Source organism: Branchiostoma lanceolatum, chromosome 9 (assembly GCF_035083965.1).
Source record: "Branchiostoma lanceolatum isolate klBraLanc5 chromosome 9, klBraLanc5.hap2, whole genome shotgun sequence".
Classification (NCBI taxonomy): domain Eukaryota; kingdom Metazoa; phylum Chordata; class Leptocardii; order Amphioxiformes; family Branchiostomatidae; genus Branchiostoma; species Branchiostoma lanceolatum.
This window is the reverse complement of record NC_089730.1, coordinates 1,052,039-1,077,613: the sequence shown is the minus strand read 5'-3', so window position 1 is coordinate 1,077,613 and position 25,575 is coordinate 1,052,039. Positions and strand designations below refer to the sequence as shown.

Here is a 25,575-nt window from a genome sequence, read left to right as displayed (position 1 = left end):
CCGTGCATGGATTTTTTTTTCTTTTTAGATATTGAATATCAAAAATATATATTGATATTATATTAATCTATCAATATCATATTTATGAATATCATTTTTTTAATTTTTTCATTAATAAATAAAGAAATATCTTATATTTGTTATTTTTAAATATTCATTTAATATATACAAGGCCTTCGTCTTATGAACAGGACTTCATAGATTCCAAACCCGGCATTCAAATTTTTCTGTTCATTGTAATGGAAAATACCGTGCAGCGGCTCCTATGCGCGGTAAGATGATTCTTGCAAAACACTCGCCACTCAACTTCTATCCCCATGTAAACAGAGGCTCTTGATGTTGTTTGCAAAACAGCGATCCTTTGTTACAGTAGCAAATGCTCCATTGTTCAGTATCGACTTCATTCAGACAACACGGACGTGGAAAGTGACGCCGCTCGGCACAAAAATATGGGAATTTTCATGAATTTTAGCAAAATTATCCAGGAAAATAAGGAAGAAATGTTGTAAATGCGGAAACCAGAATAATACGGATGAGGTAGCTGTTGATTTGTTTGACATTAGGTAGTCATTTTAGATAGAACCTTAGCTGTTATGAACTTCTATTTCACTTAATTACCATAGTGCTGATGATTCAATGGTGCTTTTTCAAATTTAATGTTTTATTGCGTGCCATGTACATAATTACATTGATAGCTTTTATAATGAGCCTATTGTACATTTTACAAATAAGTACAAGTTGTAGGCCAAGACCAGCTTTTTCAAAAGCACTTAAGTTAAGTGACGTAACTTCAAAATTGCTTTCCCCAATCTGCCTTTCTCTATTAAAACAGTACTCATTTCCCAAAATGACAATTTTTCTTATAGACTCAACAGCCCTTGAGTGACTTTCTCTGGCAGATTTTACTTCAAGTAAAGGGAAAAGACAATTCACACTCATAAACGTAGCCGAAACGCCAGCTTTTTTGAAAAGCTCTTGTTCCCAAAAGCAGTGAGTGTACTGTAAAAGCAGTGAGTGTATTGTTTTGATAGTCTTGGTATACATGTACATGTATCCCACTACCAACTGGATTTTGGGTTAAACGTACGTTTTGGGGGTCCTCACCTGAAATCTACATCTACATTTCGATACCCCCAAATAGCCCCTTCAGGGGCAAAGTAGGGAGGAGTTGAGGTCCCGGGCTAAGGCGGGCAGGCCTCCAGCCTGGCACGGAACGACTCAACGGTGGAAGCCGTCGCAACCGTGCCAGGCAGGGTATTCCACTGTACATGTGGGATAGTTCGGGGAAAGAAGGAGTGTTTATATGTATCAGTTCTTGCGTGGATGGTGTAAAACTTGAGGTCGTGGCTCCCCCAGGTGCGCCCCTGGGCTGGTTTCAGCAAACTGTAAGTGTCTATATTAATATGGTTGATAACAAGTTTCAGAGAGAAGACTGGGGCCACTAGTACTGCAGGTCGTTGAGCATTTGTGTCACGCTGCTAGTCCGCCGGAAGTCATTTAGGGTCACACGGGCGGTCCTGCGCTGGATGGCCTCCACCGCCTGAGGAGGGCCAAAATGAGGGTGAAAAGGAGGGAAAAGTCACTTTTCACTCCTTGGGTCCGGGTAAGGATTCCCGAAACATCCATTTAACCCCAAGTCCAGTTGGTATTATAATAGTGGTATGTGTAGGTCTTTATGACCTCCACATCAGGGCTTGAAAAACAAGTATAAGCAACTTGCAATTTGCAAGCGATTTTCAACATTTAGAAGTAAGAATAATATGAACTTGTTGAAAATACCGGAGGAGCACATACCCGGTTCTGCAGTTATGCTGCACAAAATGCACCGCCCAAGCACATTTTGCTTTGACAAAATACACCTTGACATGTGGACATGACCCAAACTGGACAATAACTGGTAATGCACGATAACTGGTCAGGTTACGTTAGCTGCCAAAATTTCTAGATGGATTATTTAATGTATTTTTTATCATTAGTTTAATTGATATTGCCTTTTTTTCTTTTTCATTTCTTATTTAGCCCTCAAACCTCTGAATTTTTTTTACAACTTAAAATGACTGAAAGAGACCCCAAAATGTTTTGTTCTGCAATCAGTAAAATCTCATTTTTCAGTTTTTTCGCTGATCATGATTCATTATTATTGCTTGTTCTATGTAAGATGAATATTTTGGCATGTTTAAGTGTGAATAATTCCAGCTCATTATCATGATTTATGCAAAAAGATTAGAAGGATTATGTTTTGCACTAACCTTATTTAGTCTAAGACCGGGAAGGGAATTTTAAGGCCCACGCCAAATTTCATGTTGGATAACTCTTGAACCGCTTACGCAAGAGCCACCAAACTTGGTGACTTTTCATAAAATTTTCTTGACAAAAATTTCAAATTGGTGATTGTATAAAAGTAAGTCGGTGCGAAATACTTTTTTGATCCAGGTTGCCCATGTGGCAACCTGGGGCAAATTGGTTGCACACCCAAATTTCAGGTTGCTCCACCTACATGTACATTCACCAATTTCTTCAAAGCAAGCTCATATGTAGCTTCTTATATTACTAGTTCTAATATTTCAAAATAGAAATCAGGTGGGTTTCAGACTTACTTTTTGACTTACAAGCATTGTGCTCCCATTGACCCAACCAGAAAAAATTGGGCACACCAGCAAAAATCTAGGCACACCACTACAAAAAAGGTCAGTAGTTAAGCACAAAAGCTCAGTAGTAAACGCAAAAACGGTATTATTATTTCATCATCATCATAAACAACTTTTAAAAAGATTGAAAGAAAATCAGTTTGGCAGAATTTCTAATAATGTAACAACAACAATAAAGGAAAATTAAAAATAAACTATGACTGAAACATGGTGTCGGAATCATTATCAACCTATCATGAACCTGCAATGTGACTAATGGTCACTAGAGGCGGTCCCCCGAAAGTGCGAAATGGAACGAAATGGAACGAAATGGAACCAAATGGAACCAAATGGAACCAAATGGAACGAAATGGAACGAACTAAAACATATGTAACATTATGAAATGTAATACCAGTAGATAGCGAAATATAAGGAACGTTGTAACATTCACAGTAGACGGGAACAGGAAGCAAATACATAATATAACGTGTTTTATTTCTTGAATCTATTTGGTAATATTAAATACAACGTTTTTGCAGCGTTTGTGTGGCTAGATTCTTGCCTGAAAATGGGAGCGCCGCGTGCAAAGCGCTCGGCCGCTCTTCCTTGATTTTGCCAACTATCTGCAAATGAACTGCTGCAAATAGCAGCGAAAACCAGCAAATGGAACTGAGTATCGAAGTAAGGACTAGATTATACATAAGTTGGCGGTAACATTGCGCAATTGCATCTCGTAATTCACCAAGAGGGCATGAGGCAAGCGTAATTTCATTATTCATACAGCGTGTTTGCGTGTTGTGTGAACTGTGAAATACACATCCTGCTCGTTCACACCCTCCCTTTGTTTTGTCGTGAACAAGTAAGCAGAAATGTCTCCAGAGGTAGTTCTCAGTCCACGTCTGTGGTTGAATGGAGTGTGAAATGTCACATTGGTGACGCAGCGCAGAGCTGCATTTGCATATCATTAGCGGAGGGGTCCATTCTCCGACAGCCGACCAGCCGAACAATTGGTTGTATAAAAATCGTTGTTGCGGAGATATGCACATGATACGTACTACTAAGTCGGAGTTTGATTCAACCTGTCGGTAGCACACCCACGTACACGCTTCCGATGCGCTGGCAACATTGGCGGTTCATTTGCATGCGGGGCTCCATTTGCAACACGCAAACACACTTTATAAATAAAAAAAATCTAGATGACATAGTATTATTTTCTGAATCTGAAACAGGCTTACAGTGTGCGCTTGACAAGCTCAATGTTTATTGTGAGAAATGGAAACTTCAGGTAAACTGAAAGAAAACTAAAGTTATGATTTTTAACAAAACAGGGCGTATATTCAAGAACACAAATTTTATATTCGGTACAGAAAACATTATGGTAACCTCATATTCCTACTTAGGCCTGACGTTAACCCCCCCAGGTACTTATTCCCTAGCCAAAAAACAACTGTCCTTTAAAGCACGCAAAGCATTATTCAGTCTTAAACCCCTCATACACTCACCTCTTTCCCCCAAGGCACAGCTCAAATTATTCAACATGTGTATTAAACCCATTGCATTATATGGTTGTGAGATCTGGGGCAAAGTTCATTCAAATGACAATTGCCCAGTTGAAATCACTCAGAACTGATTTTGTAAAAATGTTCTAGGTGTACACAGAAATTCATGTAATTCAGCCTGTATAGCAGAACTTGGAATTTTCCCCACAGACGTAGAGGTATCCATCCGTGTAGTCAAGTACTGGTTACGTCTCAAACAATTAGACTTTTCCACACATCCCCTGCAGATAGACGCATTACTATGTCAACAACATATACCGGTTAACAGCTGTAAAAATTCCTGGCTACAACATGTAAAAGAAATATTAGACAATATTGGTTACTCTTTTCTTTGGAACTCGGTGAATTTACCTTTAGATAAGAAGCGTATATGACATATGTGCATTGTTGAGGAAAAGGCTGGAAGATGTAATTCATTCAAACATTTCTTCATCAATTGTCTACAGATAATGGTAAATAAAGATTTTACAAAGAACTAAAAACAGAATACTCAATGGAAAAATATTTACTGCTACTAGATAACTTCGAGCTGAGATCGGCAATTAGCAAAATTAGAATTAGCGCCCACCCTCTTGAAATCAAGAAAGGGCGGTACAAAAAGTTACCTGTGGGGGAAAGATTATGTAACTACTGTATGTCAAAAGCGGTGGAAGACGAAATACATTTTATCTCAAACTGCCCCTTCAATGATCGGGAAAGAAAAGAGCTTTTTAAAGAAGCCTCCAAAACTTGCCACAATTTCCAGACATTTACTGACGAAAATAAAACTAGAACCTTGTTAACCTCCCAAAACCCACTCATTACAAAAAAAGTGGGACACTTCGTCTTCCACTGCTTCCAAAAAAGAAGTCAAACCCAAAAAGCGTAGATTGTATTCCGTAGTAGTTTTTAGAATAGCCATGTGTTCTACTAGTCAACATTGTTAACTCCCACTATCTGTACAGTATACCCTTGCTATGTATTGTTTCATGTTGCAATTAGCCTTCGGGCAAGAACTTGCAAATAAAATTATTATTATCAATATTAACACTAACTCATTACATCGTGTTACAATTATCATCTTCTGTAACTTTTATGATTTGATATTTATAATCTATGCAAATTTGTCAAGTCAAATCCAAGATGGCAGATGAAATAACATAATATATGACGTTATAGTCATATTACATCATAATGACATAAAAGTTGTTATTAATGATTTTTAATTTGCCTTTGCATCATCTTTGTGGTGGCTGATTGCGGCTGCAGGATGTTTCGACTACTGCAGCAGCAGAAAACAGTGGACTACTAACTAATATAGTATATACTATCATCTTTTGAAAGAAAATTTGGTGGTCATACGATATCAAAGTAGTGTTGCAGAGGGCAGGTCTCAAAAGCATGTTTTGAATACTGCACATTTTGCTGGGTCCAAATGTACCCTAGTCGGACTCAACACAGACTTTCCTCTATAACGTTGACAGTATTGTGCCAATTACTACATGGGGCCAGTATGCTCTTGTACGAAGAGCATAATCAGCCATCCTATTTCCACATAAGTTATAGTCGGACCACTCAAATTTTAAAATCGGTGTATTCTACATATACATTGTATCAAGTATATATATAATTGTTGCCTGAATTAAGCATAAAGCAAAGACATTCTGCCAAATCTAACTTGATACGTAGCCGCTGCCTTCTGAATTACATGTAGCGAAGAGTATTATTATTATTTTGACAGTACCGGCCCCATGCAGGTCCACTTAATGTCTAGGAGGTACAGGTGATTGCTTAAATTGCTGGTCTTTTTCAGCTGACATGATATTTTGTCTGTGCTGATTATATTATGTATTTTAATGTTTTTATTCAAGTTAACTTCTATGTAGTGTTCTTTGATGAGTAAAGTTGAATATGAGTAACCGGATCATTTTTGTGACTTCAGTGCGTGACATGATCCTGTGTGCTTCTGAATGCTCAAACCGTGAATCAAGAGACCACATTCTGTTTGGAGAGTTTTGCATCTTTGTCACTGAGCTGAAGGAAAAGTATGAAAGAGAAAGGTATGCTCTTTCATATTATTTTGATAGCTATAATCTTATTGAATATTCTTCAGTCTTAACCATTTTCCTTACTTGTATGTCACCTTTTAGTACGTTTATTGCTACACTTCTTTCACATCAATGAAGAAGTTATTTACCTTAGACCTTACATCCTCCATCAGCTTTATCGGACTAAATAGAGAAATTCAAAGGAAATAGATAGAGACATGAAGTACATGATTGTAGACATTGTGCAGGCATCATCTTCCAGAAAACAGTTGTTTTTTATGTGTAAACAGCAAAACCTAAAATATTGTAACACTTATTCTAAAGTTAAACGTAACATGACCAAAACTTATTTATTCTAAAACCGCGTGGACAGAGCCAAATGTTAAACCCATGGGCAGACATATCAGCTCTTCTAAAAAGAAAATGCATGTAAAACACCCTCCACTTTAAGTTTGGAATTCCACTTTTCCCATTTTGACAAGTGCTTATATTTTCAATATAAAAGCATTTAATTCAAAAATGTTTACATATAGTTGATGAGTATGATGTACAGTTATGATTGATAACAATAACTTTCATGAATATTCATTTTGAAAATTTTCTTCCTGCAGGAATTCCTGCAGAATCTGCAGGAATTCCTGCAGGAAGAATTTGTCCAGCAGGAATTTCTGCAGGAAGATATTTTTCCTGCAGGAATCCCTGCAGGAGTCCCTGCAGGAAGAAGTTAAATTCCTGCAGGAAAACATCTTTCCTGCAGGAATTCCTGCAGAAATTGCCTTATATCTACAGCAATGTCAGTAGAATATGAGTCATATTGTGCAGTTTTGTTTTACAACTGTTGGGCCAGAACAATGGCGGCCACAACAATGAGAATTGCAATGAAGGTACCTTTTGATCAATCAATTGTTTTCCATGATATATTTTATGATTCACAATTGTCTATTTATTCAACTTTGTTTTGTTAAGCTTGCATGCATGTACTCTAACTGTTACAATTGTTTTTAAAGAAGACATCTTTAAAAACACCTACTTTTTAACTCAAGTTTACCTGCATTGAATTACAATAGTCATTAATCATTGCATAATAATCAACTTCTGGCTACCAAGATCTATAATTGCTTACAATTGCTGATTGTGGCTTTCCTTATTACACAATTCAGTTAAATCATTAAACCGCTTTTGTCATCAAGGTCTATTTAAACTGAGGGAAGAAGGTTGATTATTGATTATTGATTGTTATTGATTTTGTTGAAGATAGAGCCAGTGGTCAGAATGTGTAAGGATGGCACGTAATGGTCATAGGATGTTATACTGCGACAAGAAGGTTAATTACTATTTTCATCACCTGGGTGTGATAATCACCTCCCCTCCCTTTTCTCGCCCATCTTTAAAGAGACTATGATCTCCATGTTCGTTGTATTCAGATGTTAGCCAGCAGCCACAATGCATGCACTGATATGTAATTAAGGTCATCAGAAAAGATAAAAGATAGTTTCATCAGGTGATAAGTAGTTTACAATCTCACATGTCCCTCTCAGACCACAATCCTTAAGGTTTTGAACTGACTGACCTAACCTACTTCTAGTTAATGACCTAATAACCTGCTACTAGTAAATATTGTAGTAATATTGCAGTACCCTTGGGATAGTTGTTTCAGCAACCCTTTCTTATCTTTACCTCTTTTATAGCAAAGAGTACTTTACCAAGTACTTTAAGATTTACTTCTTTCGAGGCTACCCCAGGCCTGTATAGGAAGGACTGAGCACGGAGTCAGTCCCCCGCTGCACGCTATTGTACAGACCCGCCAAACCCCATGGCGATCTATTGTTTCCGCCCTCCGGCGGCGCTCCTTTGTTCTCCCACGTTCAATTCATGTCTTCCCGCCAAAACCCTGCAAATGAGCCCGATCAAGACGTCACACGCTCCGATGCTGGCCGAACACGGCCCGAACCTACCCAAACTACGGGCGAGATGCCTGTAGTTTCCGCAGATTTCCTTATTTGGGAAGCAAACGTGACGTGTGCAAACGGCAGCAGCTTCTGGGGAAGACGCTGGCGGCCATTTTGATATGTGTTCGGGCGCTGTAGGGTAAAGATTGGTGAGTTTACAGGCTTTTTCGTGGAAATCTCATAAAGTTTTTGTGGTAGCCAGAAGCAAGGATTATGCAATGATTATTATGATCAAGGACATCCTATATAATGTCCTTGTTATGATTCAATACATATGCCAGGGTTTTTAAGGATGTCGTTTTGAAAACTCCTGTTACAGTACATGCATGCATGCAAGATTCACGACATAAAAGTCATGTATATAATGTTGAGAGATGTTGTGAGTATGTACAAAGTGAATGATAAACAAAAAAGGCACAGTGACCCTTGAGCGTCTGTTGATGAAACCAAGGACATTATATCTTCTAAATAATGTCCTTGATGAACCATATACAGAAACAGACAATTTTCTAAAACAAGATTCTTTCAAAAGAATTGGTCTGAGAAACCATGGATGTAGCATAACTTAATGCGAAATATAAAGGACTCATATTCTACAGACATTGCTACATTTGTAATAACTAGCTATATATAGATACATGCATGTATAAGGTACTTCCTGCAAGAATGCCTGCAGGAAAGATGTTTTCCTGCAGGAATTTAACTTCTTCCTGCAGGGACTCCTGCAGAGATTCCTGCAGGAAAAATATCTTCCTGCAGAAATTCCTGCTGGACAAATTCTTCCTGCAGGCATTCCTGCAGATTCTGCAGGAATTCCTGCAGGAAGAAAATTTTCAAAATGAATATTCATGAAAGTTGTTGTTATCAATCATAACCGTACATCATACTCATCAACTATATGTAAACATTTTTCACTTAAATGCTTTTATATTGAAAATATAAGCACTTGTCAAAATGGGAAAAGTGGAATTCCAAACTTAAAGTGGAGGGTGTTGTAAGTTTTTCTCCGCCTGTTAAACGCCGTGTTGTGCTAGGCTTACCTATTATCGTCCACTTCAGTCTTTTCCCTTCTAGCGCTATGCTTGAAGAACATAGACCAGAAAAAATACACAATGTAGTAACTGTCCAAAGTAGTCTACAGACAAATGATAGTTAAATCACTATGTTTGTCCCCCCACTTGTTTGACGCGATGGAAAAAAACAATGCTGTGAATTTCCCCGACATGCGCCCCACGTGGCATTCACGTGATAAACGCATGGCCATTATGTTTTGCCGTGCAAAAATTAACCCCCAGTGCGGGGGTCGCTAGGTTGTATCAAACCTTCCTAAAACTGGTAAGAGTTTCAAACCTCGAATCACCATGGATACTCTGAATATCAAAGAAAGGTTTAACGTCAGCTACTTTTAAAAGATACTAGCTATCGTGTAAGTTAGAAAAACATGATGAAGTATATGCGGTGTCGAATTACATATGAAATACTTCATGCATGACGCTTCCGTGCAACTTGTTGTTACTGGTTCAGGAGTTTATTCTGTTATGTCGCTGGACGTAAACCTTTTTCATTGTTTTGTATGATAGAAAGAGATGGCTAAGGATCATACTTATGACGTTCTTTATTTGCTTATGAGAACAGGCTTTGGCATAATACACTGCGACACGTGGACATGACCCAAACTGCACATAAACTGGTCCTGCATCTTACGTTACCAGGAACAAATTGAGTGTTCAAATTAAAGGCTGGTGCCCACTTTCGCACCCACATACCATGTTGGCCAGCTTCACAACTGCCAATTTGGTAACGCACGCAGGCAGTTTCCATAATTTTCACTATTGGACTGCCTTAAACTTGAACTGTCAATTCTCACACTGAAATTTACCTTTCAGATGTACAACCAGTGCAGAGAGGTGTCTTGTTAATCAGTTTGATAATCTGATTCCATGGACATTTTTGCAGTCTTGTCTGGAGTCAAATGCCATCATTAATCTAAATAATAAATCAATCAAGAAAAAATGTACAACATAAAAGTTGCTCAAGTGACTGGACGGATCTATAAACAGATCTTTCAGAACAGAGTATCCACTATCTTTCGTCAGTGACTGCCTTCTTGAGCCTGCCTTCTTGAGTGACTTTTTTGTTGATATATCTTGAACTGTATTACCCGGATGTCTAACCTTCATCAACACTAAAGAAAATTAGTAACTAACACAAGTTGGTGAATGGGTCCCATACATTCATATAGACAGTGCACTGTAAAGACAGGCAAACTTGCCCTGGGGTTGTATTCTAGGCCAACAGGGATGATTTGATTGTCAATCACAGATCCGATCTACAACGCACTTACATACACATATACATATACAAGGAGAGAGCTAGACGGTTTGGGGCATGTGATGTCTTTAATGTGTGAATCTGCTCTGTGGTAGAGGCTTATTGTACAAAGACATCAACGGCCAAGCCGAACGTAGTGAGGGCCCCAAACCGCGTAGCAGAAAATGTAGGTAGTTGTAGTGGTAGTGCTGAATCTAAATTAGAAAGTAGCTAAATATTCGAGTTCATGAAAAACAGTCCAGGGCTGGTGAAAAACGCGCCGCAGAACGTCACCGGGCACTGTTGAACAGCGTAGTCAGACCGGAAAGGCTGCGTCGGTGTGGAGCTCTAACTTAGTACTGTGAAGTGGGCCGTCGGCGGGTACTGGGAGTCTTCGGTACTCAGCTGGAGCTGATCTTGATGCACTGTCCATCTGGCTGTACTAAACTTCTCTAATCTATTCTACTCTGAGTTCAATAGTTGCGGGTGTGCGATCCCAGGCTGGTGACAATCTCGCTGCAGGACACTGCCGCGAACTCCGAGTCGGACCGGGAATTTGCATCAACGTGGAGTGGGGGTACTGGGAGCCTTGAGCACGCTGCTGTAGATGCACACCGCATTCTTGCTGAGTCTGTGTAGGTACGGGTGGAAAGGGAGAAAGGCGTACGATGAGGAAGGACCGCTCGTGGATAAGTTGTTTACGTTGTTCGCGAGAAGAAACACGGCTGCCAAAATCACAGCGTCTTGTGATACCCCGCCTCAATGGCGGGAAGTGGGGTGGGGGGCTGTCGTTTCGATCGCTGTGGACTCTCTGTGTGGACGTTATTGTGGTATAAACTCAGGGTCAGGCAGAAACGGGTGTGCAGTCCCAGGCTGGTGAAGAAAACTCGCTGCAGGACGCCGCCACAGATTACGCTAGAGCTCCACCCGACCCCGAGCCTCTATAGAGGCTCGGGGTCGGGTGGAGCTCTAGCTTAGAACTGCGAATCCAGGTGGGTAACATTACTGGGAGTCCATGTACGCTACTGTAGTTGCACACCGCGGCCTTGCTGTCTGAGCCCGCTTTGGATCCAACGAGGACAGCAACCCGCAAGTTTCCTGGCAGATTCGTGTGCCTCGGTAGTTGGAGAACGCTGTATGGTAGATTGAAGTGCTTAATGAAAGCTCAAAAGGGGAAAAGTTTCCGACAAAACGCTAAGCGGGAGGCGAGCCCAGCCATTCAGAACGGCGGATGTCGCAGGAATGAAGGTGGCACGAGTGGAGGCCAGAGGTCGCTTCCTCTAGAGTAATTCCCTACGATTGGTCCACTGACCAATCCTACTATGACTGTGAGATTCTTTTGGCACAAACTCAACTAGCAGGAAGGAAACCACAGATCTCCATCAGACCAGGGCATAAGCATAAAATGAGTGCTAAGATTAGCTGTGACTTCGCCTTTGGGGGTTTTAACACTGGAATAAACTAGGATGCTAGCACAAAAGAAGTTACACCAGGGCTCTGGCCGGGGCCAGTTTTTCCGAAAATTTATGGAACTTTGCCACGTGTAACGAAAAAAAACAATCCGTAAACCTTGATGGACAAAAATTGTGATTAAAGATATAGACTGGGCTGGGACTTTTGCAAAGATCCCGAGAAAAGTAGAGAAAATTTGACGCGAAGCCGATTCAGACCATTTCTATCTCCCATCGGCGACAGGCGACGACCCAAGCTTAGCAGAAAACAGAGGCGCCCTGGTGAGTGCCTGTAGTTGGTGGGCCGAGGGAAAATCAGCGTCGTACACCCCCCTCCTCACACTACCAGTACCCGCTACAATATATTCTGGCCGGTCGCATTGGGCTCACGTTTTTTCTGTTGTTTTCCCCGGTTCACCATTGATGTTAAACTTATAGCCACCAAAAAAGCAAAAAACTTCCAAAATACCGGTAGTTATCAGGCTTTCCCGAACGGTATTTTTTTTGTAACCGTTGTTAAAGTTTCACACCGAGTTACACGCACTTTCTTCCGCAAAAACTGGTATTGAGACGTCAGAATTAGATATTCCACCAATAACAGCACCCGTTCACGCCGCGTCACGGAAAATCGACCAATGGCATGCAATTCTCGCGAGGTGTGACATGAAGTGCGAATCTGCGAGGTTTTATCGGAAATTACATGTAATATGTGTTGCAACGAAGGGGCTGTTTGAAGGCTTGAATCAACGAATTTTTACCAAATTCAATGGTACTGGAAAAAATGACTGGGTAAAACATGGTAGGAAAACATTGGACGTCTTTAGGGGGTTCTGTCTAAAGTAGGGTCTAATTCCCTATTATATTTTAGTTCAGGGCGCAAGCGGGACCGGTGTTGAAAATGATTTATTTTGGGCGAATTTCTGTGTTAGTGTGTTTATTTGTCGTAGGTAAATGAGTAATTATAATAAACTTTTGTGGTGCTAAATATCATGTCTTCATGCCGATTGTATACAACGAAGGCCCATGTAATTTTTCACCAAAAGAGATCATGGCATTAAGCTTTGTCTACCAGCAAGATGCTGGAGATATATAGCGTTTCAGAGGGTCAAGATTTCAAAATGCATCTCTCCCTCCTCATGATCAGTTAGGGAGCCTTCTTGAGAACAGTACAGCTGCTGGGCAACCAAAATGCTTGTCATGAGGACTTCCCACAGCAGCAGTCTGTTTACTGTGAAGATCATGTAGAAGTCTTGATGTTGTTCCCTGCACTTTTCCTGGATCAGCCTTGCTAGTGTCAGTGGTCTTTTATTATTGTAGCAGTATGTGAATATAGCGCTGCCGCGAACATAACGAAAGCACCCCATATCATCCTTGACGTGAAATGTGCTTTATTCCGTTGTGCAATTAAGTGGCTTCTACTGTACATATTTTCACTCCAAATGACTAATCAGTGCTCAAACAAGTTAAACTTGTCAATGAGTACTTTCTCGATCTGTTTGTGTTGGAGTTATTCTATAAGGCAACTGATAAAGGATACTGTCTTGCTTCTAGCTGGATGAAATCAAAGTTTTTTCAATTGAGTCTCCTTTATGTTTTCTGTTAATCAGTCATCTGACAAAAAAAGGCATTGAAATCAAGTGCAACATTCAAAGATCACTATTTGTTCAATAAAACCAAACATGTCAACAGAATCAGGTCTGGACCTGAACCTTAACCTCTAGACCTAAACCTGGACTCGAACCTGATGAAGCCGAACCAGTTTGCTTCTTTGTACCCACCCCTACAGCTACCCACACTTGTGGTATTCAGAGCTAGCTTTTTTGCCTTTAGGCCTTTATGACCTGAACGATGTTCATCATTGGTCAATGTCTATTGCATAACAGTTGGCAATGAAGTTGCAGCCTTTTCTTGTTACCATGAATCATTTATATAGTTGATCAGCGCAGAATGGTTTACAGATGCCATGTGCAAATACCTATTGATGGCATTTGGGGCATTTTACAATAGAACTGAAAATTTGTTACACCATAATATATTCTATTTTCGGTATGTTGACCATTGATGGAGGGAAACATTTGAAACTTTCTTGTTAATTCTCAATTTGTGCGCTGATGTCATCTATAAAATCTACTTGTTGTGGCCAAATTTTAGAGATCATTGGTTAGCTGTGTAAACTTTCAGCATTACCTAGTTCTAGACAATGTGCTCCAGACCTGTCATTGTGATACTGAATGTCTCAGTCTCTACATTTCAGCTTGCTGCAACCACTTACCACAGACAAAATGAAAACCAAGCACAGATTCTTGAAGAGACAAACATCAAGTAAGTAGAATCCATTTATCGTAACTTTTTATCGGTCTTTTTTTTTGTCACTAAACAGGGATGTATTGTAAGTTAGCATGCCACTATAGGCACAGTTCAATGATATTCTAACATGCAAATCTATCCATATGAGGTACCCATAATGGCAGTTTTTCACAATCGATATTCTATTTCTGGGTTTAAATCCCTAACAGGCCCCAATGTTGTACCCTTGGGAAAGACACTTTTTCCTCACTCAACCAAGACTCTGTACAGCTACCTTGAAGAGAACAGCTTCCTACATAACCACTGGTCGGACTTCAAAAAGAGTGATGGTTACCCGTCCTCCAACTAATCAGTGACAATAATGACTTGGCCAAGTCTACAGCAGCCGTCTTCCAGCTGGGATTGCTATTCATCCAGTGACTCCTTTTAAAAGTTCTACTATGCACCAAATCCCCATGCATAGCCTTGAGGCCCAGAAAGGGTAGTCTGGCCTGGCAGGGTAGCCTGCCTTTTCCATGAACCCATCAGTATATGGCAGAAGTGTGTCTCGTGCATTTCCAACATTTTTGAAATGTGTCCAGCAGCACTCTTGTACATTACAGTGTATCTCCTGACCAGTGAAAATAGATTTCAAATGTTAATTCTTTTTTAAAAGATGGTTTGACTTGTTCTTTGTATTTTCCCCATACCAGGTGTCATATCAAGATTTGAAGGTATGTGCGAAGTTGTTAACGTTAGTTCACATAAACTCGCCGGGTGATTAAACTCGGGATTTTTAGAAATGGTGTGTTTAGCCCGATATCTGCTAGATGCAACATCATTTGATGTCATTTGATGGGAGCCCACCTCTTAACTTGACCTTCAGTATGATTTTCGCGATGACCCCCCTTTATGATGACTTAAATGGGTGAATTAAGCTAATAATTAAGGGGAAACCTGGTTTTCTGACTTTTGGTTCATCGCTCCTTAACGTCACAATCTTTTTTTCTTTTGATGGTTTGAAGTGATAGCCTACTAGGCGCGCTACACATCTCTGCCACACTTATCTAAACTGCCCGCTTCTAGCTCTGATAATATGCTCCAGGTTGTGCTTTGCACTGTGTCAGAATGCATTCTTTTACACATTTGGGGAGCATTGTGCTGCTTAAGGGGCCTTTACGGCGAAGTAGTGAAGATTTTGATGTTGGACGCATTTGATTCGGAATGTGCAACCTGTGGTCTACCAGTCTATACCAAAATTTGCCAAATTCTTCGTTTCAGTTAAAAGCTACGAACTTAAACCGCGACCTCTACTGTTTTCCCTGGGGAACCATGACGTCATTGTGTGACGTCACCGACGCCAACTTTTAAAGAGGCTTTTCTGCCAATATGCTGCACCGAAACGACGGAAGGTCCGCATAATTTCCCAGCCAGGGGCCTGAGCAGGCTCTCCATCCAGTTTCACCTGTTTTGTGAAAAGCGATGTCCTAAAAAATGATGTTTTAGTCAATTTCTATTGCATATTGCATAGATATTTTGAATATTCTGAAAAGCCCGTGAGTTGTAGTATTTTTGGGTGCGGTGCAGTTGGTTCGCCATCGAAGCCTTTTAATTTTTTTCATTTTTCAGACACATCGTTTACTAAATCTTTCTCAGCATGTATGCCGTGACCCCGGGAAAACTTGTTTTTATCAAGCAGGTTTGATCAAAAGAGCATTAAAAAATGATAATTTTTGGGCCCAAAATTTACATTTTTCTATGGTTTCCACTCGAAACAAAGAGACAACAGACGACACCGATAAATACATCGGAAAGCAGCCAGAAACCGCTTTCCGCCGATATGATTACATTTTCTGTCCTACTTTTCTTGGCTGAATTGCAGCCCCTCGGGCTGGCTGTGTCGGCCTACATACGAAAACGTAAAAAAACTCCGGTCAGAGGCCATATGTTATATGTATTCGAGTCTTATAATGGAAAACACTGCAAATATAATAATTATGCAAATTAAGTGTCGATTATCATAATTTGCACATCACTGTGTACATCTATGTCTATGCTACCTGCATACTAAATATCATGGAAACCCATCGTTCCTTTGTTCAGTTATTCTCCTTAGAAGATTTTCACAAAAATGCCCCTGCAGTTCCAGAGGAAGCTGCTAGGGGGCCCAAACCTGCATCACTTCTTTATTACATCACAAGCTATCTGCCACCCAAAACTCAAGACCACAGCACGTCCAGGTCAAAAGATGCAAAAATGGAAGTTCTGCTGCAGTACCAAGGTCACATACCAGGGGGCCCAAAATCGACCTTGAATTTTGGCTTCACAACACCTATCCACATACCAAGTATCGTAATCCATCCAGAGGTTCTGGAGTTATGCTGTCGACAGTAGTGCGGAAACACAAACACACATACACACACACAGACACACAGACACACACACAAATCACAGACACACCCAAAACTATATTTCTCCATTTTTCGTGGAGATACTTACAAACAATGTAGTAATGTAGTATTAGGCAAGGTAAGTCTTATGCCGTTGCAGGGCTCAGTGCAACAACATCAAGTGCTATGCCATTAACTTGTTTGTATACATGTCATCAAAATGAAAATTTGGCTAGCTGTCTAGATGCAGGTGCTGTCTATGGTAATCTTCAGGACAGACACTGATTGTATTGATATGTTTTTGCGCCAGAAGTACTCGGGTGTGTGTCATGACAAAGTCCCATTGATTCAAAGAACACTACCATCAAGTTTTATTGTAGTGTGTTTCATCAAGTAGGTTTTATATAAAACCTCCTTGGTTTCACGTAAAAGATAAAATATTAATAATGGGGGGAAGGTCCATGGAAAATTTTTTTGGGGCCTGGGAGAGGGCCATGGAAAAAACTTTGAGCCAGGGGGGAGGGCCATGGAAAATTTCTTTTACCGGATTTGCTTTGCACCAGCCCTCCCCCCTCTAGATATCGTACAGTCCCTAATCTATCAAGATCGACGAATTTGGAAAGATTGTACATAATGCTAATGAACTGCTGCGAATAGCACAAAATACAAGGAAGCAGAAATGAGATAAGGACTAAAGTGTAGAAGTGGGCAGTTAATAGATTTACATACATTTTCAGAATTTACCCAGAGTGAGGCAAGCTGAACTTTTTACAGCATTGGTTATAAGTGTCATGTTTTCTAATCTTAAAATCTTGTTATGACATGACCAACTCGAGTTCTAACTGGTTGATTGAGGAAACCAGGAAGTCCTGATATTCGGGATATCCAGAGGAAACTTGATAGCGTGTATCGGAACCAGGAGCTGCACGGAGAAATTTCCAAGGCTGTGAAAGACCACAGCTTCAACACGACAGCAATTCAGTGGCGATTGAAGAGTACAACTCTTGATTAGCGGGGAAAAGTTTTTAGCTGTCGACCGGGTATTTCGGCCATGTTTTTTAATCGTAACATCTTGTGACGGTCGCCAACTCGAGGCGGTGCAGGATCACAACAGTCTTTGCATAATATGCAAATTAGGTGCGTGGGTGCAAGTTTGCATCGTGAACGCAAAATACGAAACACTTTCAGATCGGATTGTAGCCGAAACAAACCGTTTTGATTTTTGCATCATGAATGGGCCTTAAACATATAGCACTCATCTAGGCTTGCTGGATATTACATTCTTCATGTTTGACTCTGATCTCTGCGTGTTGTTTCTCACTTCTTCAGTGTTCCTGGGAGGCTCCTGTGTCCCCTCCACATGGAGAAAGGATATTGCTATCCCACTGCTCAAGCAGTATGGGCTGACATACTTTGATCCAGTAGGTGCCTTTTACATCATTCCATAGCTATTCTTACAGCATTAAGTCAGAGATCCACTAGCCAAGTACATATTGTCACCCGTAAATCATAGCATGTCCAGTACAAAATACAGGAATTCCCTCAGGTATGCATTCGTTAAATTTTCAGAATATTTCATTTCAAGCCCACTTATGATGAAGCAGGCTCCACCCATGCGCATATATGAGGCATTGCTGAAAATAGGCAGTTTGTGATTAGGCATGAATAAATTCATGAAAGGTGACTTCTGATTCAAGGTGACTATGAAAATTAACTTCAACATAACTTTGATGGTGTTTAGATAGAAACGTGAACAACTACATCACTATGTTATGATGGTGATTTTTTTCAATCAGAAAATAGATGAAAGCAGGCAAATCCAATAACACAAATTTTATATTCATGATCCATGTAAAATATGTTAAATGCACCCAGAGCACTTTATGAGGCTTGAAAACTAGAAATATTCTATACACTATATAGTTGCTGCAATATTTATGAAATGGACATTTGATGCAATTATTTACCACATTTGCATGCAGATTTCTCATCAAAAGTGCTCAAAGGCGGCGCAAAACTAAGCTACATGTATACATGGTAATCTTTTAGTTTCACGTGCCTAGTGTACATAGTCCGATACCATAGCCCCGCCCACCTCCGTCAAAACGTAGAAATGCAAAATTAAACAATACAAATGCAAATATTTGACGGACATGCAGTCACTTTCTTATTGGTTGAATCACAAATTGTGATGGACAGTCAGGATCAGTTTATTAGGGCTTGGATATTCTATCAGTTCTCACCACACAAGGACATTGTATCTTTGCTTCTTTAATTATGATATGTAATGGTATATATATATATATATATGAATAGTGTTATTGAAACTTACTATGTGTAGGAATGTCTAGAAATCTATTATTTCAGATTCAAGTTTCAAGCCTGATAAAATGCTCTGGATGCCTTTAAAGAATGAATGTGTAATCAATATTTGATTTGACATAATTTCCAAGGTGCATGAAATCTGGGGTCCAGAGCTGGTTGAAGTGGAAAACCAGGCCAAAAAGGTAATTATATTTTATTCACAACTTGAGTTGCACGAGCCATACCTTCACCAAATGATGTTAACTTTCACGAATGATGTATTATAAAAGTTTCACTTGAATTATGCAAGCAGTTACATTATATTGTACGAGTTGATCCTAACCCAAATAACACAAGTTGTGGTCAGGTCAAAGTATGGAAGTACTGTATTGGCAGTATAGGAAGGCTAGTATTTTCTTATTAGTTATGCAAATGAAGCTCTGGTTTGAATACTTAAGTTTGATGATGTTCACCTTCAACTAACTTCCAAATGCCGCAGGTGTCAAATTACCGTCATTTACCACTTTAATTTGAATTATAGCATTTTCTCAATGATAAAACAAATTATGTCCTCATTTGCATAATTGATATATCAACCAGCGTTCCTCTCTTTATTGCAGTTTTCAGTTCATATGTCTTGAGGTACCATGATGAAAAGCTAGCACCGCCCATATGTTGACCTAAAAATTTGAGCCCAGTCACAGTGTCCATATGGTGTAAATAGGTCGCCACCATAGAATATGAAATATTGACAGGAGATTTAAACTTTTCCTCATTAATTGTGTAAATAAGTCCCTGATTTGCATACAAAAATTCCCACTGCAGTTCCATACAAGCCCCTAGCGGAGTCAAACTTTGTAATACACAACTTCCTTCCTGCCTCAAGAGCTACATGTACCCACCACTTAAAAATCACGACCATAGCACATCCAGAACTTGAACTCAAAAACTTTAAAGTTCCGCTGCAGAACTTGACATTCATTTTCCCGATCCCCACCAATCTACTAAATTTCATCACGATCCATTCAATGTCTATCAAGTTATGCCACCAACAAACAAACACAAAAGGTCCACTGCAGCACCGAAGAAAACTGCCAGAAGGCCCATCTTCGAACTTAACCTTCGTCTCCCCAACAGTAACTTACCTTAGGCTACCAAAAATCACCAACCGTCTATGGCATCAAGAGTTGTATCGCCAACACCATCACTCCACAAATCCCGACCAAAATTTTACCCTTTTGGCTATGGCAAAGGCAACAACAACAAGAGTCCGTAGGACACAATTCTCTGTGAAGTATTTTGATTAATTTTATAGTGTGTACATTGTGGCTAAGGTGTTTGTTAATTTCCTTTGCTATTGGCCTGTTAGTTATCTCCATGAAAAAAGATTCATATGCACACACATACACACACGCAAACACACACGCAAACACACTCAAAACAATATCTCCATGAAAAATCTTAAATCTGTTTTGAATTCATGGAGATATTGTTTTGAGTGTGTTTGCGTGTATGTTTGCGTGTGTGTATGTGTGTGTGTGCGTCTGGATGCTTAAAGTCAGCATACCTGAAGAACGTCTAGATGGACTGTAATAATATTTGGTATGTGTTTAGGTGCTGGAAGAACAAAGGTCAAGGTTGATTTTGGGCCCCCTGGTATGTATCAATGGAACTGCGTTGGCGTTTTTGTCAAAATCTTCCAACTTAAAGGATAATAACTGAAGAAAGACAGATTTCCATAGCATTTAATGTGCAGGTAGCTACGTGTCCAAGCAAAAAAACACACAACAACGTAAACTTGACCTCATACAGTCTCCTGCCATATATTGTCAAACTCTTGAACAACAAAGTGTATTAACGGAAATTTTACGTATAATGATGATTTTAATGTACAGTGAGATATGATTTGTTGGATTTTATTATGTATGGGAAATGATGTACTGAATTTCGCAATTCAGCCCTTTTGGGCTGCAGAGAGAGTTCACTCAATAAACCAGTCATGATATACAAAATGGCCGTACCGCACACATCAGGCCTTCGGTAACAACCCGTTTGTTGAGTCATTAGAACGTCACATGCTTCACCGCTGCGTTCTGACAGAGTGTCTTCAGTCGCCGTCGTCCTCTGCTAGAGCAACGCGGCAGAGGGCATCCAGAACAATAGAGATTCCAGGATCAACACAATGACGATACAGACATGGACATTCAAATGGAAATGGGCTTGGAAATGGACTGTCGATCTGATTTTACTTGTGACATCTTCTTCTTAGTGTAGGAATACTGTGATCTCCAATCAGATCTCCACGATGTGCCGAAAATCGTATATATGCTAGCCAGAGAAGCTCCAGTCAGCCGGTGTTATAAGCTACGGGGGGGACTGGAGATTACTGGCTGACCGGAGCTTCTCTGGCTAGCGTATATATACGATTTTCGGCGCACCGTGGAGATCTGCTTGGAGATTAGGAATACTGCTTGTTAGATAGGTTTGTTTTAATATTTTAATGGTATAATCTTCTACATGTAGACAATTTTAATCTTTTATGTAGACATCGGTATATGTAAACAAGCTGACAATTCGGCCGTTAGGCCGCGACCAGGTTGTTGTCTTTCTGAGGAATTGAATAAACCATTCTACATCTACTACTACTTTGGTTGTTTTGGCATCGCTTTACCTCAGGTACACCTCAGGGGGGAATTCTCTCACCGACTCTCTTCATTATTGCCATGAACAGTGACTGTCTTGATCATGGAATCCCACCCAGCATCAATATTCCAGTAAAATATGCCGATGATCTTACTAACTTGGAGTTTCTGATGGCCAATCTATGCCAGGTCTCATGCAAGTGTTTCTGATGGCCATCATGCCGGGTCTCATGCAAATGGCACCGGACAAAGTTGATGTTTGGGCAAACTTATTTTGCATGAGTGCCAATGCCAAAAAGACAAGGTCATCAGTTGTCGTCGCAGCCCTGTATTACCTCCTTCATTACCCCTTTCTTTTACCTAAAATAAACGGCGAGGCCGTCGAGAGAGTTACATCCTTCAAGTTTCTTGGAATTGTGGTCAGCAACGTCCTTATATGGGAACCTCATGTTGAGTACATGTTAACTAAGGTCCAACCGCATATACACTACCTGTGCGTATAGCCAGGCGTGCTGCCCTACCCACTGATGTACTTGTGCAAATCTACAAGTCCTTCATCCAACCTGTGTTAGAGTACATTTGTATGGGTTCCCTGTTTGGGCCGGTCTTCCATGTTGTGATACTGGATGTAATCATTTCCTTATTGTGCCTGGGGGGGCCACAGATTTCAAAACAACACGCTATTAGATAGGAAATCCCATTCGCAACAGCCCTGAATACAACATACCGGGTACAATACAACCCTTTCCTTTGCACGTTCACTTGTGACAAACATATATTCATGATGGAGATCAATCCTCTTGTCCCTTTATTAGGAGAAGGTCTGGGTCTGGTTAATAAGTATATATAAAATGACCATAATGTCAGCCCAAACTAGCTTCCTTCTACCCGACACAGCCAAATAGATAAATTTTGGGAGTTGATTAATGAAAAGATTTTTCCATCTATATCCTAAAACATGGAGCTCAGCAGTATTGAATTGCTGATGCCTGGTAAACCATCAAATTGATTTGTTAGTGGTCACCAAGCTCCACATTGAGTTGGTGACGCCAACCATCAAATTATGCAAACTAAAACTTGATTTGCATAAAACAGCCTCCAGTTTAATTGTGGATTTCCAGTTTAATTTAGAACTATCTCCCACATTTCAGAAATCTTAAACCATCTAGTAAATAAAAATACAGTTAGAAATATATAGCAGCTACTGATGACCCCCTGGGGATTAGCCCAGTTCTGCAGAATTTAGCAGAGTTCTGGGTACTGGATACAGAATTCTGCAGAATTATACCTTCCAACACTTGAACCTTCCAAATTCTTCCTTCAACTTAGTGTTCTAATTCTGCATCTCTCTCTTCCTGCATTAGATAAATTCTGAATTCTGGCTCAAGTTCCCAGAATTCTGGTTCCAGTTCGCAAAATTCTGAAGAATTCGAACTCAATTTCTCAGAATTCTGCAGATTTCTGCAGAACTGGGTTAATTCCTAGGGGGTCATCAGTGGCTGCTACATATTTCTAACTTCATTTTTACCTACCAGATGTGATATTAAGCCATTTGGGTTTACGATTTGGTTTTAAGATTGAGGTAGTCCTAATGAAATTAAACTGGAAATTCATAATTAAACTGGGGGCTTTTACATTGTATAATGAATAAAAAATTGCGCTTTCCATATGATGATTTTCATGCATTATATGTAATCTATGGTAGGTGAAACATTAACAGATACCTAATTTGCGTACATAATTCACCCAAGGGCATTCACCCAAGGGCATAATTTACCCAACAAGTAAAGAACCCAACACACTTATCGAGAAGAGTGACCCAGTGTGCCTGGCAAAAAAGCCGCAGTGCAAGTCAGTCTACCACTAGTTACATTGTACTTGAAAAAGCATTATGCTTCACCTCAATTTAGGATGCCTGCTGTACCTTTTACCTTTTTCACCTAAGTGGTAAATGATAGGCATTTCATACTTGTGACATATGGAAGTTGATGAAAAGTGTACATAACTATGCATAAATTATGCAAATAAAGAAGGCATATGCATAATTAAAATATTCTTTGGAGGCTTGAGATCTCTGAATCATAGTTAACTAACTAGTTTTTAATCAAGTTGAATTCCCTCACATCTTCTGCATGGGCACTAGTTCACAGTTCTTGTTCACAAATAATCAGACATGTTTGATTATCTCCATGAAAAATGGAGATATAGTTTTGGGTGTGTCTGTCTGTGTGTGTGTCTGTGTGTATGTGTGTTTGTGTTTCCGCACTACTGTAGTCAGCATAACTCAAGAACCTCTTGATGGATTACGATGATATTTGGTATGTGGGCAGGTGTTATGAAGCCGAAAGTCAATGTTGATTTTGGGCCCCCTGGTATGTGACCTTGGTACTGCAGCAGAACTTCCGTTTTTGTATCTTTTGACCTGGACGTGCTATGGTCTTAATTTTTGGGTGGCAGATAGCTTGTGATGTAATAAAGAAGTGGTGTAGGTTTGGGCCCCCTAGCAGCTTGCTCTGGAACTGCAGTGGCGTTATTGTGAAAATCTTCTAAGGACAAAAACTGAACAAAGGGACGACGGATTTCCATGATATTTAGTATGCAGCTAGCTTAGACAGGGATGTACACAATGATGTGCAAATTATGCTAATCAACACTAAATTTGCATAACTAATGAGGAAAATCTATATTTGCAGTGTTTTCCATTATATGACTAAAATACATGTAACATATGTAGTGTATGGCAAGTGGAGCACCAGCAGATACCAATTATGCAAATAAATTCCTAATTTGCATAATTAATGCAAAAGTGCCAGAATTCATCCAAGTGGAAAATGATAGGACTGACAATATTGCATCATGTCTAATATTAGATAAAGGTGTTTATGACCAAGCATATATTATGTAAATGTGTAAGTCATTTGCATAAACAGAATAGTTCATGGAGATATGAGGTCGCGGAACTCTTGTTATACAAGTTCTTAGTCTGAGAATGCTTAACAAATAGAAAAAATGTCTGTGTCCCTCCAGGCTGCAGACCTGTTACTGTTTGTGTTTGATGATGTGACGAGGGGCGTGGCAGCCATGGTGGAAGTAGCATATCTTGTGGGTAAGTGTAGTAAAGATGTTGAATTCAATTTTTGATTTAGATTTTTTCGACTTCAAGTTTCTTCATTTATTAATTTGATACTCAGAAAGTAGACTGTCCTCACAAAAGAACACTTAGCACATGTTGCATAATAAATGTTACAAAAAAGGCGACCAGATATCTTACCCTTTCATGTTGGTCAGAAACACACACACATTTATGCACACGAATGCACACACACACACTCACAGATACATGCCAAAAATAATGCTTCACTCTCTTGAGGATGAAGTGAAAATTATATCAATAAATTGTTGATTGTGCAGCACCGCCAGCACATGAACCACGTGGCGGGAGTTTGCCAGAGTTTCCCTTACTTGTTGGCTTACATTGTAGCTGACCAAGAAGGTTATTAGAGCTGACCAAACTAAATTGCCTTTTTTAAATTAGGAAAAGTAAATAAAAAAGTAGTTGTTAAAGAATACTTTAGACTTTCATAATTCTCACCTCTGAGTACTTAAGAGTTTTTTTTCTCTACATTTTAAACTATACCTAAAGATTTTAGATTATCAGTGGATATTCAGTGTAACAATGTCAATTTCAACAGTCAAGCTTGTAATGTTGAGGTCCTGGAATGTTACAAATAGCGGCTGCAGTAAATAATGTAAATTACAATGCAATTCAGGCTGTTTCCGCCTGCAATGTTGTGTGATAAATCAAGTTCAAAGTTGGACAATTATTGCAGCTACCTGTGCAAAGGATAGATATGAGAGGTTACTGTAAATGCAGAAATGTTCGTGGTGGTTTTATGTTTGCAGTTTTCACGGCGAACTCTTCACCACAACCTAAACACCTTAACTTAACTGTTGAAAATAACACCTTGTCTAAGCTCTAGGTACCGTACATGTATTATGAGGCACCATGGTGAATTCCCCATGGCGGCC

The 25,575-nt window shown here is 39.8% G+C and overlaps 1 protein-coding gene across 4 annotated transcripts in view; it reads left to right on the top strand.

Moving 5' to 3' along the window:
* LOC136442591 (uncharacterized) overlaps positions 1-25,575 on the top strand; it is a 77,477-nt gene that overhangs the window by 6,643 nt on the left and 45,259 nt on the right. For all 4 annotated transcript variants that reach the window (XM_066439539.1, XM_066439537.1, XM_066439538.1 and 1 more), the window contains exons 4-9: positions 6,109-6,226; positions 14,179-14,246; positions 14,924-14,944; positions 17,930-18,021; positions 19,054-19,107; positions 24,574-24,652. In XM_066439539.1, coding sequence (XP_066295636.1) covers positions 6,109-6,226; positions 14,179-14,246; positions 14,924-14,944; positions 17,930-18,021; positions 19,054-19,107; positions 24,574-24,652 — 432 coding nt within the window. The remainder of the gene's footprint in view (positions 1-6,108; positions 6,227-14,178; positions 14,247-14,923; positions 14,945-17,929; positions 18,022-19,053; positions 19,108-24,573; positions 24,653-25,575) is intronic.